The sequence below is a fragment of the Aquarana catesbeiana genome, linkage group LG03 (assembly GCF_042186555.1).
Source record: "Aquarana catesbeiana isolate 2022-GZ linkage group LG03, ASM4218655v1, whole genome shotgun sequence".
NCBI classification, from domain to species: domain Eukaryota; kingdom Metazoa; phylum Chordata; class Amphibia; order Anura; family Ranidae; genus Aquarana; species Aquarana catesbeiana.
Genome location: NC_133326.1, coordinates 685,473,299 through 685,491,529, shown reverse-complemented (window position 1 = coordinate 685,491,529; position 18,231 = coordinate 685,473,299). Strand labels below are relative to the sequence as shown.

Genomic DNA, 18,231 nt, shown 5'->3' with positions numbered 1-18,231 from the left:
AATCAGAACATGCCAGTTATATAATCCGCAGCATATATAGGTGGCCACTCTGTGTACTCTTGACAAGATTCCCTTCTGGTCTACACATAAAAAGGCCACAGAATCCAAAATGCAACGCGTTTCAGCTGACACAGCCTTTCTCATGGCATGCTACGAGGAAGGCTGTGTGAGCCAAAACGCATTGGCCTTTTGGATACCATGTCCTTTTGTGTGTAGCCAATAAAGGAATTCTGTCAAGAGTACACCTAGTGGCCGGTTAGATGTGTTATGGATTTCATGTGTTGGCAGTTGAACACCCCAGTCACAGCATTGGTCTCCAGCTTCTGCATTTGAATTTAGCAGTTGAGCTTGGGTGAGGTCTGCTATATGCGATTTATATAGTTCATCTGCTGTCAAATGAAGTTCCTCCAAGTCAACTTTTCCCACTTTCAAGCATCCTTTTGTTTAAATACGAAGAGGACTTTCTGAGGTGGGTGTGGATTTTTGTTCATTGTAACACAGACCTATGTACACTATATTGTCAAAAGTATTGGGACGCCTGCCTTTACACGCACATGAACTTTAAAGCGGAGTTCTGCCGACTTTTTTTTTTTTTTTTTTTAAAAGTCAGCAGCTACAAATACTGCAGCTGCTGACTTTTAAAATATGGACACTTACCTGTCCAGGGCACCCGCGATGTCGGCACCCGAAGCCGATCCGTCGCTCGGCTCTCGGGTGCTGCTGCCGCCGCCATCTACGGTAAGGGAATCGGGAAGTGCAGCCCCTACCATGCATGCGCGAGTCGCGCTGCACAATCCAGATGGTCTCTGCTGTCTCTGGGACCCGTGTGTTTCCCAGCAGACAGCAGGGGGGGGGGGTGTAGATACCCGCAGATTCTGTAGCTATCTATGCCCGGAAGTGGGTGCAAATACCTGTAATATACGGGTATCTGCACCCCCCTCCTCCCTGAAAGGTACCAAAAGTGACACCAGAGGGGGGGGGGTTCCGAAAAGCGGAGGTTCCATTTTTGTGTGAACCACGGCTTTAATGGAACCCCAGTCTTAGTCCGTAGGGTTCAATATTGAGTTGGCCCACCCTTTGCAGCTATAACAGCTTCAGCTTTTCAACCTTCCTTTGTGCACTGGTCCAAATCATTTGATGGAGGGGGGATTATGGTGTGGGGTTGTTTTTAAGGGGTTGGACTTGGCCCCTTAGTTCCAGTGAAAGGAACTCTTAGACCCCTTTCACAATGAGGCGCTTTACAGGCGCTATAGCGCTAAAAATAGCGCCTGCAATGCTCCTCTCCTCTCACTCCAGTATAAAAGCCTGAGTGCTTTCACACTGGAGCGGCGCACTGGCAGGACGCTCAAAAAAGTCCCGAGAGCAGCTTTTTTGAGGCGCTTTAGGAGCAGTGTATGTAATGATATGGTAAATGTTCATAAAGGTGCGGGTGGTCACTGTTCTGTGTACAACAGAAAGAGTGCAAAGCAAATTCTCTTACCTGGGCTCTCCTTCCTCTCCATGATTCTCTTCCTCGTCCTCACTGCCACTGTATTCATACTCTGTCTCATCTGTAATAGAAAGTAAAGCATAATGCAGGCCAAAAGAGCAAAAAGCTGCAAAAACTGCAGACTTTTCAATATCACCACAGTGACACAAAACTCCTACACAAATTAACCCAGCCGCTATACAGTATATAGAAGTTAATGTGCTGCTTCTCTTACAATGTCCAGTCACAACCTAGGGAGTTCCTGGACCTGGCTGTATTCCATGCAGAGACATTGTTGTTGCATTAAAAGAGTTAAACATAACACTGCAATACACTGTATATGTGTAAAAAAAATTGCCCAAATTCCGCATCAGACACATCAGGGTGAGTTGGGTGCCGCTGCCGCCCTCCCCCACCTCTTCCTAAACCACTGTGATGTCACTGAAATGTTCCTGTAGCGCATAAGGGACACACTAGTGACTAGGGACTGTGGTTAGCGCTACAGCAGGCACCGGGGAGACAAAGGCATCCAACACACCAAAAAATGTCAGGTGCTGAAGGTTCTAGCAACACCTGAGGCTCTGCAAGAGTGATCGCTGGATTCTACAGAGGCGTTAGGGTGCACTCACACCTGCGAATGCACCCGACACTGACTACCGAGTGGGAGGAGGCAGAGCCTAGCAGCAATCACGTGCAAATGATTGGCCCTTGGCGCAGACTGTGTGACATACCTCATTACAGGTAAGTCATGTAACAAAAGCGGTTATTTTTTTAGCTAAACTTCAGCTTTAAGGTTTCCAAAAGGCATTATATGAAAGTTTCCAGATCTGTGAGTTTTCAGCAGGTTCAGCTGGACTATATTGTGTGTCACCACCTTTAGGAATGACAGTAGATAGGGCCAGACCAGAATATCTGTACCAATTGCAGATTTCCCCTTACAGAATGTATAACCCCCATTGTTTTCCTCCCCTATCTTTACAAGCATAAAATAGTACTTGGTTTAGCACTGCTGGCTAAGACACACGGTGTAATAAAAAAGGAAATATGGTTGTCGACCTCCTTTCTTAGGTCTGTGGCCGCCCCTTAAAGGCAGCGGACACACCTTTCTCACCGCGTTTCTTTCTGGAACGGTCGATGTGATCCTTCAGCTGGATCCTGACCTGCCTCTCAGTCGGCTGGTCCCTGATGAATGGATACTTCAGAAGCTGCTCAGTTGGTGGCCGGTTCATGTAGTTCTTGATGAGACAAGTGTCAATGAATTCAATAAATTTTTTTGACCTTCAGAGAAAAACGAGAGCAATTTCAAATGTGTGACCAGGCCCAGACAGATAAGCAATCAACAGCATACAGTAGGGAATTTTCTATATGCTCTCGATTGAGAACAGATTCGCGACCAGTGTTAACTAAAAGCTGAAGTCCAGCCAGGGACCTCCCTATCGCAAATACCCCCTGGACCCTTCTAGCTAATCACCCCAGTAATGGAATTTAAAAAAACCTGCTCTAAATGGCCCAAATACTCGCCTGAAGCTGTCGTCATGTGACATGTCAGGTCCAGAGTCTACTCTCTTCTAGTCTGCAGGGTGGGAGAGTCATTCTTCACTGTGAACCAATGGCGAAACTGCGGCTGCCGCTCGAAGCTCCTAAGGGTTCTCTTCTATTATCAACCACTGGGAGTGCAGGCAAGGACAGAGCTCGTCCCCGCTCCGTAGATACCAGTGCAAAGAGAAGAGACCCATAAGCCTCACATCACAACGAAACCCTGTGTTTGTAAAGTGAAAACAGCCTTAGACTGGGCTCCATCCAGGCCACACCCCCAAACATGTTTTGTGGGTCGAAACGCATTGGTGGTGTGGCCTGGATGGAGTGTTATCACTTTCCACACACAGGATTTTGTTGCGATGTGCGGCTTATGGGACCCTTCGTATTAGGGTCATTCTTCAGGTGCCCACCCCACTATCAGTGGGTCCATTTGGGGGACAATATATAGTGTTTCAGCCCGCAGAACACGTTGGGGGTGTGGCCTGGATGGAGCCCAGACTGGGGCGGTTTTCACTTTCCATACACAGGGTTTTGTGATGTGCGACTTATGGGACTCTTCTCTATTTGCGTTAACCACTTCAATACCGGGCATTTTCACCCCCTTCCTGCCCAGGCCAATTTTCAGTTTTGAGCACTGTCACACTTTGAATGACAATTGCGCGGTCTTGCAACAAAAATGAATTTTTATCTTTTTTTCCCCCCACAGAGCTTTCTTTTGGTGGTATTTGATCACCTCTGCAGTTTTTATTTCTTGCGCTATAAACAAAAAAGAGTGACAAGTTTGAAAAAAAACTATATTTTTTACTTTTTGCTATAATAAATATCCCAATTTTTTAAAAAAAAAATAATTCTTTCCTCAGTTTAAGCCGATATGTATTCTTCTACATATTTTTGGTAAAAAATACAAATAAAAAAAATAAAATAAAATAAAATCGCAATAAGCGTATATTGATTGGTTTGCGTAAAAGTTATAGCGCCTACAAAATAGGGGATAGATTTTTGGCATTTTTATTATTTATTTTTTGTACTAGTAATGGTGGCGATCTGCGATTTTTATCGTGACATTGCGGCGGACATATGGGACACTTTTGACACATTTTTTGGGACCATTCACATTTATACAGCGATCAGTGCTATAAAAATGCACTGATTACTGTATAATGTCACTGGCAGGGAAGGAGTTAACACTAGGGGGCAGTGAAGGGGTTAACTGTGTTACCTAGGGAGTGATTCTAACTGTAGGGGGAGGGGACTCACAAGGGAAGGAGACCGATCGGGGTTCCTCTGTACTGGGAACACACGATCGGTCTCCTCTCCCCTGACAGAACGTGGATCTGTGTGTTTACACACAGATCCATGTCCCTGCTCTGTTACCTGCAATCGCGGGTGCTCAGCGGACATCACGGACGCCGGGCACATGCATTGGCTCCCGAGTGACGCGGCGGGCGCGCATGCACCCCCTAGACGGCCGGGAAGCCGAGGACGTCATATGATGCCCGCCCAGGATAGGAGATCCCTCCTGTGGACGTCATTTGACTATGGGCGGGGAAGGAAGTGGTAAGGTCATTCTTCAGGTGCCCACCTCCCTATCAGCGGGTCCATTCAGGCCACACCCCCAAAGCATTTCGACCCGTAAATCGTGTTGGGGTGTGGCCTGGATGGAGCCCAGGCTGAGGCTGTTCACTTTCCATACACAGGGTTTTGTTGTGATGTCCGGCTTATGTGACTCTTCGCATGTTCAAATCCTTCTATAAAATCAAGTGAACCACTTCCAGTAGAAGAATTTTTTCAATCCGTTTTTTCCCAAATATAATTACCATATTTATCGGCGTATAACACGCACATTCATTTTAAGAGGGAAGTTTTAGGAAAAAAAAACTTAAATTTTAAATAAGGAACTTTGAAACAAAATAAGGGTCAGTGCCCATCTGCAGCCTCACCACTGCCATCAATGCAGCACAGCCTCAACATTGCCATCAATGCAGCAGCCTCACCATTGCCATCAATGCAGTCTGATCGATTCCCATCTGCAGCCTAGAGGGGGGTGGGGGGCAGGACGAGCGCCCGGCAGATTACATACAGTGAGAATCTCCTATGATAGACAGAACAATGGTCCAATGGCTTCCCAGGAGATGGGACATTATATTACAGAGGCCGCCAAATAAACAGTAGATTTTTACTGAATGTAATCTAACAGCGATCGTCCCACCCCCCTCCCTGTCCCCTCGGAGGCAGCTAAAATTGAAGTATTGGCATATAACACGCAGGTGCTATTTGCACCCGATTTTCAGGGTGAAAAAGTGAGTGTTATACGCCAATAAATACAGTAAATGTGCTGCTTACCAGATCCCAATGATATCCAAGTTATAAGAGATCATATATCGCATGAGGTAAACAGATATGTATGTGGATTCCTCCTGTATGTAACTCCACCTCCTCGACAGATCAATCTAGCAGCCTCCTAATTAGCTTCCCAGCCCTGCACACTCCAGCCTTGACTCGCTTGATAAATGAGCAATAGAGAGGGTATTCCAACCAAAGAGATCTCTTGGTTGGATTACCTTCTCTATTGCCTAATTTATACTAGTTGCTGTAAGTGCAATATTTTAGCTTTAATAAAGCTTTTTGTAAACGTATTATGAAATGAGTCCTCCCTATGTTTAAACCCCACACATACACCGAGTGGAGAGCATCAAGCGAGCCCAGGCTGGAGTGTGCAGGGCTGGGACGAGGAGGTTGAGTTACATACAGGAGCAATCCCAAGATCTCCGTTTACCTCATGCGATATATGATCTCTTATAACATATTCTTTCACTGGAAGTGTTTTACTTGATTTTATAGAAAGATTTGAACATGGGTTGAAATGAAAACAACAGGACACTTTATATGTATATTTTTTTTGATGAAAAAATATAATTTTATTTTCTTGATGAACTTTTATTTTTTGATGAATATTATTTTTTGATGAATCGTTTAATCACATGGTGGTAATTTTTGTGTTTGTTCACAATACTTCACTTTGTTGATTCACATGAGACAGCACATATCTTTTATATTTTGAGCACCGTATCTTCACCTCCTCATAGTCAATGAGTAGTAAAAGTGCAGCAGTCTTACCTATATTTAGCGCAAGGTTTTTCTATACTATTTTAGAAGTATTTTTACCTAGAAAAATGGTGACGTGTTCAATACTTCTTTTACCTGCTGTATACCTACCATAGTTTGTAGGTGCTCTAACTTTCACACAAACCAAATTATTATACACTTATTTGTTTTGGTTTTTTTTTCGTACCAAAGACATGTAGAATACATTTTGACCTAAATTTATGAAGAAATTAGATTTTTTAATTGGATAGGTTTCATTTGTTATTTTCAAAATGTTCGGTCTTTTTTCTTTTATAGAATAAAAAAATGTAAAACCCAGAGGTGACCAAATACCACAAAAAAGAAAGCTCAATTTGTGTGAAAAAAAAATGATAGAAATTCCATTTGGGTACAGCGTTGCATGACCGTGCAATTACCAGTTAAAGTTGCAGAGTGCTGAATAGCAAGAAAATGGTCTGGTCATGAAGGGGGTAAAACTTTCCAGGTGCTCAACTGGTTAAGGGCCAATTCACACTGCCCCTCCGTGAAATCCCAGAGCAGCGGGAGCAATTCACCGCTCCGCACTGCCGCTGCACTAGGGGGGGCACTGTGATGCTAAATTATTGGCATCACACGGCTCCCTTTTTTTTTTTAACTAACTTTAATTGAAATGCACAAAACGTACACTTCATTCACTGCAATATCGGGTGGCATGATACGCTGTCCGACATTGCAGTGCAATCTGGGCTGGTGCGCTGCGATAAAATGCAGCACATCTACATTATATCACAGCACGCTGCAGTGCTAGGCTGCGTTGCTGTGTGAATGGGACACATAGGAATTGTTTTCTGTGTGACCCTGCCGTGACAGACATTTCACAATGTGGTAAAACATCGGTGACTGCATAATGTGTGAATTGGCCTTCAAGCCCAACAATGCTGATCTAGGCTTCCCTGGCTTTAGGTTTGTTGGTAATTGTTACTCACAATAACAACATCAATCGATAATGCAGTCCTTCTGACTAATTTCTGCATTTTAACGACCGATCCTATTATAACCCCTCAATGTGGCTGCACCCAGAAGGTTTTTTTGTTGAGATCACTGTGAGAGAGTCAGGCTTACCATTTCTTAGATTTCAGTTTTGGAGGTGGATTTCTGGGGATGAGGAACAAGGCCCGCATCGGGTGCATGTCACACAGAGCTAAAGGAAGAGAAAGCAAAAAATGTAATATTAGATAAAAGCTGTCCAAACTATTTGCACTATATAAATTCCAAATAATAATTATAATAATATGGATTGCATATAGTCTAAAAAGTTTCCTGTCTCTCCACAGTGTGCTGAAGAGGAAAGTGGAATGCATTCATGAATCACTGATGATGTATACACAGATAAAAAGGTATTCACTTCTCTATGAGCAACTGATCCAGTCAGGACGGGGCAACCTCCTGGTACACTTGCCTCTTGAGTAGCATTAGGCTTAGGACAACGGCAACACTGCTCCCATTACGCTTATGCAGGGCACTGTGGTAACGCCCCCTCAGGAGGCGAGTTCATGACACCTTGCACTCACAGTATGTCCTCAGTACACACTGGGCATCATTCAACCTAGAAGACTGGTGATAAAAATTAAAAAAAAAAAACAACTACTGCAGGGGACAGACCCAGAATGGAGTCTAGTATTGCAACCAGAGCTTCCTTTCTTTTACCTACTGCTGGTAAATGATTAAAAAAAAATGTCTGAAGCAAAGGCTATGTATAACCCCAGGCTGATATGGCTTCATCGATAAGGGCAGGAATCATGAGAATATGGGAAAACAAGATATATTAAGATACAATTGCCTTTTAGGGACTAACATTATTTGAATATGTTGACTTTAGAACTGTACAAAAGGAAATCCAACTGAGCAAGCTACCCCGCGCCATGTATCTTGTGCAGAGTAGGTGCACTCATGTTTGATTAAACCACTTGTGGACCAACCACCATACATATTATTTTGGTAGCTGCTCTGTGCCAGATCATGTACCTGTGGTGTGTGTGTGATCACAGCGGCGGGTACCGCGGACTCTATGTCTGCCAGAACCCGCCAATTACACAGTACAGAGGCAGAATGGCAATGTGCCTATGTAAACAAGGCAGTTTACCTTTCAGTCAGAGGGGAAGGTATTGATCCTGTGTTCTTGCAAAGCAGGAAACACGGGGATCTTTGCCTGCCTTCCCCTAGTCAAAGCACCTCCCACACAGTGGGAAAACACAACCTAGGCATACAGTTAATCCTTTGATCGTCCCTGATGTTAACCCCTTCCCAGCCAGTGTCATTAGTACAGTGACCATGCATACATTTTTTTTTGCACTGATCACTGTATTGGTGTTACTGGTTCCCACAAAGTGTCAGTTAGGTGTCTGATTTGTCTGCCGCAATATCGCAGTCCCACTATAAGTCGCTGATCGCCGCCATTACTAGTAAAAAAAATAAAACAAATAACCCATAGCTTGTAAACACTATAGCTTTTGCGCAAATCAATCAATAAACGCTTATTGGGGTTTTTTTTTTTACCAAAAAAATACATATTGGCCTAAATTGATGAAGAAATTTGATTTATTTTTACTGGATATGTATAGCAGAAAGCAAAAAAAAAATATATTTTTTTTTTAAAAATTGTCTTTTTTAGTTTATAGTGCAAAAAATAAAAAAAATAAAAAAACGCAGAGGTGATCAAATACCACCAAAAATGTACTCCTAAAAAGTTTAGGCGCTGTATGGAGAACCAACATATGGCAGTCTATGTAATGAATGTTAGCCCTCTGCAGCTAGAAGGGGACCAAGCAGGGAGGGTGTTGTGCAAAAGAACAAACAAAGTATACCTTGTAATCTAGTGCTGGGGGGTGATGGCTACAAACCACTTGAGGCATACCTCAGAAAAGTCATAAAAGTGTCAATGCCACTGCTTGTGTAAAAAGATTTATTGTAAAATCAAAGTCAAAGGATTCCAAGAATGGAAAGGGTTAAAACATGGCTGACAGACCATCAATGTTGGGGGAAAGGGCAGTGCTGGGGGCATCAAAAAGGTGTGTAGGTGCCAGATGTCGCATGAGTCCATTGGGAGCCTTTCCACATCACTGACCCTTACGGGTTCTACCAGTGGTCTGTCATCCCTTCCATTGGGTGGATGCCCATGCCACCATCTGGCACCTTGGGTCGCCTCCAGCACCGGCCTTGATATGCCTGAGTCAGCCTGCCGAGGTTTGGGTGAGATTGAGGTTCAACACCTAGCATGATGTTTAACATTGATTGTCTATCAGACTGATTTTACAATAAATCTTTTTGTAGCCATCACATGCAAGAATTGGTAAGCTGCAATATAATAAATGTGTGCTTTTGGGTTTAATACCACTTTAAAGGGGCCATTGCTGGGGATCAGGTCGACGAGCAGGAACATTTAGTAAAGTGTGAGGTCAGTCTCAGATGCTATGCCTACAGAGCATGCCACTTTTACACTTCACCTACTAGGCTAGAAATAATGCACCTGCCACAGCTTTACTCCTATGTTCCATTCACACGCCACGCCCCCTGAATAGCCAGCTACTCCAGGAGGTCCAGATTTACCTCCTCTGGTGGCTGCAGAATCCCGCACGGTCTGCAGCATGGCTGGTAAATTCTAGAATACTGGGTTGCCTTAGCCTACTTACTAATATTCCATAAACTGAATGGGCTCTACCTATACTGCAGAAGCAACATCCCATTCAAGCCTACGGGATGTTAGCTCAGACATTCCATTCACTTTGAATGGGCCAACATGCCTCCATGCACAAAAAACATGCCTGCACTATTTCTGACAAAGCAGCACACAGCTGTGTGTTGTGGTCTGCTATAGTGCAGGTGAGATATATATAGATATATATCTATATCTATATATACATATACACACACACTAACCGGCCACTTTATAAAAAGGTACACCTTGCTAGTAGCAGGCTGGACCCCCTTTTGCTTCAGAACTGCCTTCATGCTTCGTGGCATAGATACAACAAGGTGTTGGAGACATTCCTCAGAGATTTTGGTCCATAGTGACATGATAGCGTCACTGCAGTTGCTGCAGATTTGTCGGCTGCACATCCATGATGTGAATATTCCATTCCACCACATCCCAAAGATGCTCTATTGGATTGAGATGAGGTGAGTGTGGAGGCCATTGGAGTACAGTGACCTCATTGTCCAGTGGTGAGATGATTGGAGCTTTGTGACATGGTGATTATCCTGCTGGAAGGAGCCATCAGAAGATGGGTACACTGTAGTCATAAAGGGATGGACATGGTCAGCAACAATACTCAGGTAGGCCGTGGTGTTCAAATGATGCTCAGTTGGTACTACTGGGCCCAAAGTGTGCCAAGAAAATATCCCCCACACCATTACACCATCACCAGCCTGAACCATTGGTACAAGGCAGGATAGATCCATGCTTTCATGTTGTTTACAACAAATTCTGACCCTACCATCTGAATGTTGCAGCTGAAATCGAGACTCGTCAGACCAGGCAACATTTTTCCAATCTTCTATTGTCCAATTTTGGTGATCCTGTGCGAATTGTAGCCTCAGTTTCCTGTTCTTAGCAGACCGGAGTGGCACCCGGTGTGGTCTTCTGCTTCCGTAATCCATATGCTTCAAAGTTGGATGTGTTGTGTGTTCAGAGATGGTATTCTGCACACCTTGGTTATAACGAGGGGTTATTTGAGTTACTGTTGCCTTTCTATCATCTCAAACCAGTCTGCCCCATTCTCCTCTGACATCAACAAGGCCTTTTCCTCAACACAACTGACGCTCACTGAATATTTTCACTTTTTCGGCCCATTCTCTGTAAAACCCAAGAGATGTTTGTGTGTGAAAATCCCAGTGCTTCAGCAGTTTTTGAAATACTCAGACCAGCTCGTCTGGCACCAACATCCATGCCACGTTCAAAGTCGCTTAAATTCCCTTTTTCCCCCCATTCTGGTGCTCGGTTTTAAATTCAGCAAGTCGTCTTCACCATGTCTAGATGTCTAAATGCATTGAGTTGCTGCCATGTGATTTGCTGATTAGCAAGTCACTTGAATACCCTTTCTTCCACATTCTGATGCTCGGTTTGGACTTCAGCAAATCTTCTTCACCACATTTAGATGCCTAAATGCATGGAGTTGCTGCCATGGGATTGGCTGATTAGCAATTTGTGTTACCAAGCAATTGAACAGGTGTACCTAATAAAAGTGGCCAATGAGCGTATATTGCCATCAGGCATGCAAGAAAATGGAAGTTTTAATGCACACGGAGGTGTGCTGAATGGGTCCATCGCTAATATGGAACAAACATTTTGGACTTCAAACCTCACAGGCTGTATGTTTGCTTCAGGTCATTAGGTAGCAAAACCAGGATGAAAACTCTGTGTACCGGTAAAGTCGTGCCAGTAATAGCAGCTACCATATTTCAATCCCTTGAAAGAAGCCTATTCATGCCAAGCTCGCCTGGCTGGCAAGGTAACATCAGAGGTAAATCTTTCTGCGGACCCGAGCACAGGCTTGGCTGACGCTGAGCTGAAAATCATGGCATGGATTCAGCTGGATGGCACAACGTTACGCTGAGAACAAAAGTATACTTGGCCTTTAAATGTGGCTGTGTGCCAATATGAGGTTTGCTCCACAACTATGCGATGTTTTGCTTCGGTGGCTCACTTGCCAGCAGCTTGTGGCCATTGCAGGTAGTACAAAAAAAGAACTATTTATGGTTTAGCCCTAAAGCAGGGGAAAGCAGAGATGCTTCAAATGTAATTGAACTCTATAGGGAGCTGGGCTACCTCCATAATGGGGCACTACACATCCACACTATAGTCAATAGGCAAATTACATCTGAGGCTGATGTGCCTGGCTAAAAAGGCAGACGCGTTCTCTGTAGTGTTCAATGAAGTCTACAAGTAGTACCAAGTCAGCTAGGCTTTCCCTTCAGCTAATGGAGACGGGCTTTGAACAACTGTAGTGCGCCTGGACTGACGATCCCCAACAGCAATGAAAAAGAAACTCAGGCCAGACAGCTTTTTACACGAGTGACATACAAATGTCCGCACGGTGCGATTTCCCCAAACATATTATTGTTATTGAGCAGGATTTATATAGTGGCAAAACATTATTTTACAATATAAAAGACAGTACAGTTACAATATAATTCATTAAAAGAGTGTTAGGAGGACCCTGCTTGTGAAAGCTGTAGGTAGGTGCAGTCTATTTTCTCCACTGCAGGTGGCGCTCATCTGTGGCGGCAATGCAGGAGCAGAGGAAGTGAAGAGGAACATGACTCTTCTATGGTTTCCTGGGTCACTTGGGCAGTCATCATGTTGGATGCCGGCCATCTTGGATCATGCAGGGTCTATTTAACCACTTGCCGACCAGCCGCTGCAGTTTTACTGCGGCAGAATGGCACTGCTGGGCGAAACGACGTTATTCAATGTCGCTTCCCCCTGTGGCCACTAGGGGCGCGCACCCGCTGCTCGCCCTCAGAGCCGATGCAAGTGCCTCCTGCGATCGCTCGTGACACACCGAGAACCGGGATCTGTGTGTGTATAAACACACAGATCCCAGTTCTCTGAGGGGAGAAGAGGCAGATCGTCTGTTCATATAAAGTATGAACAGCGATCTGTCATCTCCCCTACACAGTCCCCTCCCCCCTTCAGTTAGAACACAGAGAGGGAACACAGTTAACCCCTTGATCGCCCCCCCTAGTGTTAACCCCTTCCCTGCCAGTGATATTTTTACAGTAATCAGTGCATTTTTATAGCACTGACCGCTGTACTAATGCCAATGGTCCCAAAAATGTGTCAAAAGTGTCCGATGTGTCCGCCATAATGTTGCAGCCCTGATAAAAAAAAAAAAAAATCGCAGATCGCCGCCATTACAAGTAAAGAAAAAAAAAAAATGCTATAAATCTATCCCCTATTTTGTAGACGCTATAACTTTTGCACAAACCAAGCAATATAAGCTTATTGCGATTTTTTTTACCAAAAACATGTAGAAGAATACATATCGGCCTAAACTGAGAAAAAATTAGCTTTTAAAAAAAAAAAAAAAAATATGGGGATATTTATTATAGCAAAAAGTACAAAATATTGTGTCTTTTTCAAAATTGTCGCTCTTTTTTTTGTTTATAGCACAAAAAATAAAAACCGCATAGGTGATCAAATACCACCAAAACAAAGCTCTATTTGTGAAGAAAAAAGGATGTTAATTTTGTTTGGGTGCAGCACCGCACGACCGCGCAATTGTCAGTTAAAGCGACGCAGTGCCGAATCTCAAAAAATGGCCTAGTCATTCAGCAGCCAAATCTTCCAGGGCTGAAGCGGTTAACCTCTCATGGACCGCCCCACGCAGATATACTGTGACATGGCGACCCTCCTGCGTGAAATCACATACCTGTACGAGATTACATGCACGGGGTCTGGGGCGCGCGTGCGTGCCACTGGCGATCGGCTCCCCCCTGGGATTGGACACAGCAGGACCTGCTGATCGTTCTCAGGAGAGGCAGACTGCCATTCTGTGAGAGGGGAAGGTCCCTGACGATGTTCCTTATTGGAAGAAACGCCGCGTAGGGTGGAGCCCGGGGATCTGATGTCACGACACTAAAATGTGCTGACTGTGGCCATTTTGTTGGTTGGAAACAAATGTTAACCAAGGACTTTTTGTGCTCCTGAAATGCTCGTTTTTATTCTCCAAATGCGAGTACCCTGTATGCTTTTTACTTAATAAAATCATCTTGAATTAGCATACTACACTATGCTTCTCTTTTATCCTACATATGAACCTGAGATTCAGCTGTCTGGTACCAGAGTGGAGTCGTGCTATAGTGGATATATCATGCTGATCTGACCACCTATAAACTAGTGGTCCATTTTCTGCGGTAAGAGGCCCGGTGTGTTGGTGTACGGTGGAGGATTTCATAGTTCACCTCAGCTTGTCATATTTACGCTATGGGTGATGCCATTTCTTGGAACATGGATTCTTTACGCTCAATGACAGTGGATTTTCATTCACATAGTTATTGTTTGTATTTCGAGCGCTGCATAGCTTTATACACATCCCCACAACATGCTGCCGCCACCACCATGTTTCACGGTGGGGATGGCGAGTTCAGGGAGATGTGTAGTTAGTTTTCTGCCACACGCAGCTTTTTGCTTTTAGGCCTAAAAGATAAAGATTTTAGTCTCTTCTGACCACCACCTTCTACATGTTTGCTGTGTCCTCTACATGGCTTCTTGAAAACTGCAAACAGGACTTCTTACGGCTTTCTTTCAACATTGACTTTCTTGCCACCCTTCCATAAAGGCCAGATTTGTGGAGAGCACGACTAATAGTTGTCCTGTGGACAGATTCTCCCACCTGAGCTGTGGATCTCTGCATCTCCTCCAGTTACCATGGGCCTCCTGGCTGCTTCTCTGATTAATACTCTCCTTGCACGGCCTGTCAGTTTAGGTGGACGGCCATGTCTTGGTAGGTTTGCAGTTGTGCCATACTCTTTTCATTTTCGCATAATGGATTGAACAGTGCTCTGTGAGATGTTCAAAGCTCGGGATATATTTTTTTATAAACTAATCCTGTTTGAAACGTCTCCACAGCTTTCTCCCTGACATGCCTGGTGTGTTCCTTGGCCTTCATGATGCCGTTTGTTCACCAAGGTTCTCTAAAAAACCCAGAACAGCTGTATTTATACTGAGAATAGATTACACACAGGTGGACTCTATTTACTAATTAGGTGACTTCTGAAAGCAATTGGTTCCACTAGATTTGAGTTAGGGGTATCAGAGTAAAGGGGGCTGAATACAAATGCACCCCGCACTTTTCACATATTTATTTGTAAAAAAAATCTTGAAAACCATTTATCATTTTCCTCCCACTACTTCACAATTATGTCCATCTTTATGCTGGCCATCACATAAAATACATTTACGTTTTTGGTTGTAACATGACAAAATATGGAAAATTGCAAGGGGTATGAATACTTTTTCAAGGCACTGTACATCACTAGCGTAGTCTCAAAATACCAACCAACTCGCTCTCTTCGCTCCTCCCAGGACCTCCTGCTCTCTAGCTCCCTTGCCGTCACCTCCTCCCATGCTTACCTCCAGGATTTCTCCGGAGCCTCTCCCATCCTCTGGAATACTCTACCCCAATCTATCCGATATTCTCCTACTTTGACCACTTTCAGACGATTCCTGAAAACTCATCTCTTCAGAGAAGCCCATTTGGTCAGCACAATTGTACATTTATTTTCTCCAACAGAACATCCCCCACAGTAATTACCTCTTGTATCTCTTGACCCTCCCTTTTAGATTGTAAGCTCTAACAAACAGAGCCCTCTGATTCCGCCTGTATTAAAAAGTGTATTGTAGATGTACTTTCTACCCTCAAGTTGTAAAGCGCTGCGTAATTTCTCGGCGCTATATAAATCCTGTATAGTAATAATAATAATAATAAGACTGAAGGGGGTATAGACGGCTTAGAGGAGTGCTAACAAGGAGGGAGTTGCAATAGCAAGATAACGAGTGAATAAGAGGTTTGGTGGTGCAATTGGATAAAAAGGAGGATATTTAAAGAAATATTCCACGTATGTTTTTTTTTTTTTTTTACATAGTTACATCAGTCCAGCTTTTAGAGTTCCTTTGCATTTTCCCAATTAATGCAAAGCTTTCTCTGATTGGATGAGGTGGCGGGGCAGTGATCCCACACTCTGCAAAGTGTTCTCTGAATGGCACCCACGAAAAGCGCCAGATCTCCTGTGTTCAAAATGCAGCAGAGCAGCTGCCCAGCACAGCACTTGGAAGCTAGTGGAGTACACTGTAGTAGCTGTGTCTACAACAATGCTTTCCAGCTTATAGTGGGATCCCACATGTATGGTATATCGTATTTTCACGGCCGATACCGATTTTTCGGCTGCCTTTAAGGCAGATAGCTGATATCAGGTGCTGATAATCTGTAGATTTAAAGTTTTTATTTTTACACTGTCCTTGTACCTTTCTTTTTTAATCACTTTTATTGCTGTCACATGGAATGTAAACATCCATTGTGACAGTAATAGGCAGTGACAGGTACGCTTTGTTCGGGTCTCTGGCCAGCCGGCGGATGTGCCGGGCTGGTCACTCGGGCCTCCCCGTGGGACAGGAGACCCAGGCTGATCGGTGGTAGGGGGGGGACGGACGTTACTTGTGATAACGGCCGAGTGGCTGTTCATCGGTTGTCATCACAAGTATCCCGACCGTCCGCTCTAAAGAATGGTACCGAGGTGATGCATGCAGTTGCAAGCATCACCCCAGTACAACCACTTTTATTTTTTTTAAAGGTGAGGTTAAAAAGACACAAGTCCAACCTATGTGTGTGATTATATGTCAGTATTACATTGTATATCCCTGTATATTGCGGTCATTCAGGTGCTTATCTAATAGTTTCTTGAAACTATCGATGTTCCTCGCTGAGATCACCGCCTGTGGAAGGGAATTCCACATCCTTGCCGCTCTTATAGTAAAGAACCCTCTATGTAGTCTAAGGTTAAACCTCTTTTCTTCTAATTTTAATGAGAGGCCACGGGTCTTGTTAAACTCCCTTCCACAAAAAAGTTTTATCCCTATTGTGGGGTCACCAGTACGGTATTTATAAATTGAAATCATATCCCCTCTCAAGCGTCTCTTCTCCAGAGAGAATAAGTTCAGAGCTCGCAACCTTTCCTCATAACTAATATCCTCCAGACCCTTTATTAGCTTTGTTGCCCTTCTTTGTACTCGCTCCATTTCTAGTACATCCTTCCTGAGGACTGGTGCCCAGAACTGGACAGCATACTCCAGGTGCGGCCGGACCAGAGAATTATCGTTTTATCTCTGGAGTTGATCCCCATTTTATTGCATGCCAATATTCTGTTTGCTTTGTTAGCAGCAGCTTGGCATTGCATGCCACTGCTGAGCCTATCATCCACTAGAACCCCCAGGTCCTTTTCCATCCTAGATTCCCCCAGAGGTTCTTCCCCCAGTGTATAGATTGTATTCATATTTTTGCCACCCAAATGCATTATTTTACATTTTTCTACATTGAACCTCATTTGCCATGTAGTCGCCCACCCCATTAATTTGTTCAGATCTTCTTGCAAGGTTTCCACATCCTGTGGAGAAGTTATTGCCCTGCTTAGCTTAGTATCGTCCACAAATACAGAGATTGAACTGTTTATCCCATCCTCCAGGTCATTTATGAACAAAATAAATAGGATTGGTCCCAGCACAGAACCCTGGGGGACCCCACTTACTTGAAGCAATATTGGTAAGTTTGTTACCGATACCGATTCTTAAAAAAAAAAAAAGTGAATATCGGCTGATAATTGGTCGACCCCTAGTATGGTATATGCATGGTTACATTGCTCCAAGCTGGACCAATGTAACTATGAAAAAAATGGCATACCAGGAATTCTTTAATTCTGTTCAACCCTGAAGTGTTATCCCCCATTCAGAAAGGAGTCCCTTATTCTAATTTCTCCTGATCAGGATCTAACCTTCAGCCAGCTTTATACCATTACTGAGCACTCCTAGAAATGTTAATTCTCCTTGTGTGACCCGCTATCCTGCTAGGTGCTTAAATATCCCCCTTCAGATTGCAGTGCCCGAGACACAGGAATTCAGAAGATGACGTAAAAAGAGATTTCACAAAGTTATACCAGTAGCACTTTACAATATACATTAGGTAAAGGCCAACTCCACTTTTGAGGGGGGAAAAAAAAAAAAAAAAAGTGTAACAGAAAAAATAATATAGCGTATACAATTGTGGCACAAATAATATTGCAACTGAATGTTATTAAAAATAACCTTTCCTTTTCAAACTGCAGCTGCTGTCATTTTCTGTAAAACGCAATATGGCGACCTGGAGAATGTGTACAGCAGTGTTAATTTTAGTCTTAGGATTAAAATGGCATTTTAGTTTAAGTCCCATTTTAGTCTTCTGCAATTGTTTTAGTTTTAGTCGTATTTAGTCGACTAAATCTCCAGTATATTTTAGTCGACTAAAATCTCCAGTACATTTCAGTAATTGCAATTTAGTTTTTTAGTCATAGTCTTTTGACTAAAATGGCATTTTAGTTTTAGTCTCATTTTA

At 43.6% G+C, this 18,231-nt stretch overlaps 1 protein-coding gene across 10 annotated transcripts in view; it reads right to left on the bottom strand.

Moving 5' to 3' along the window:
• The window catches only part of MINK1 (misshapen like kinase 1), a 274,895-nt gene that overhangs the window by 85,573 nt on the left and 171,091 nt on the right, over positions 1-18,231 (bottom strand). For 8 of the 10 annotated variants that reach the window (XM_073623000.1, XM_073623005.1, XM_073622998.1 and 5 more), the window contains 3 exons: positions 7,214-7,292; positions 2,571-2,746; positions 1,481-1,550 (listed from right to left, as the gene is read on the bottom strand). In XM_073623000.1, coding sequence (XP_073479101.1) covers positions 1,481-1,550; positions 2,571-2,746; positions 7,214-7,292 — 325 coding nt within the window. The remainder of the gene's footprint in view (positions 1-1,480; positions 1,551-2,570; positions 2,747-7,213; positions 7,293-18,231) is intronic. The other 2 variants (XM_073623002.1, XM_073623008.1) reach the window with 1 other exon arrangement.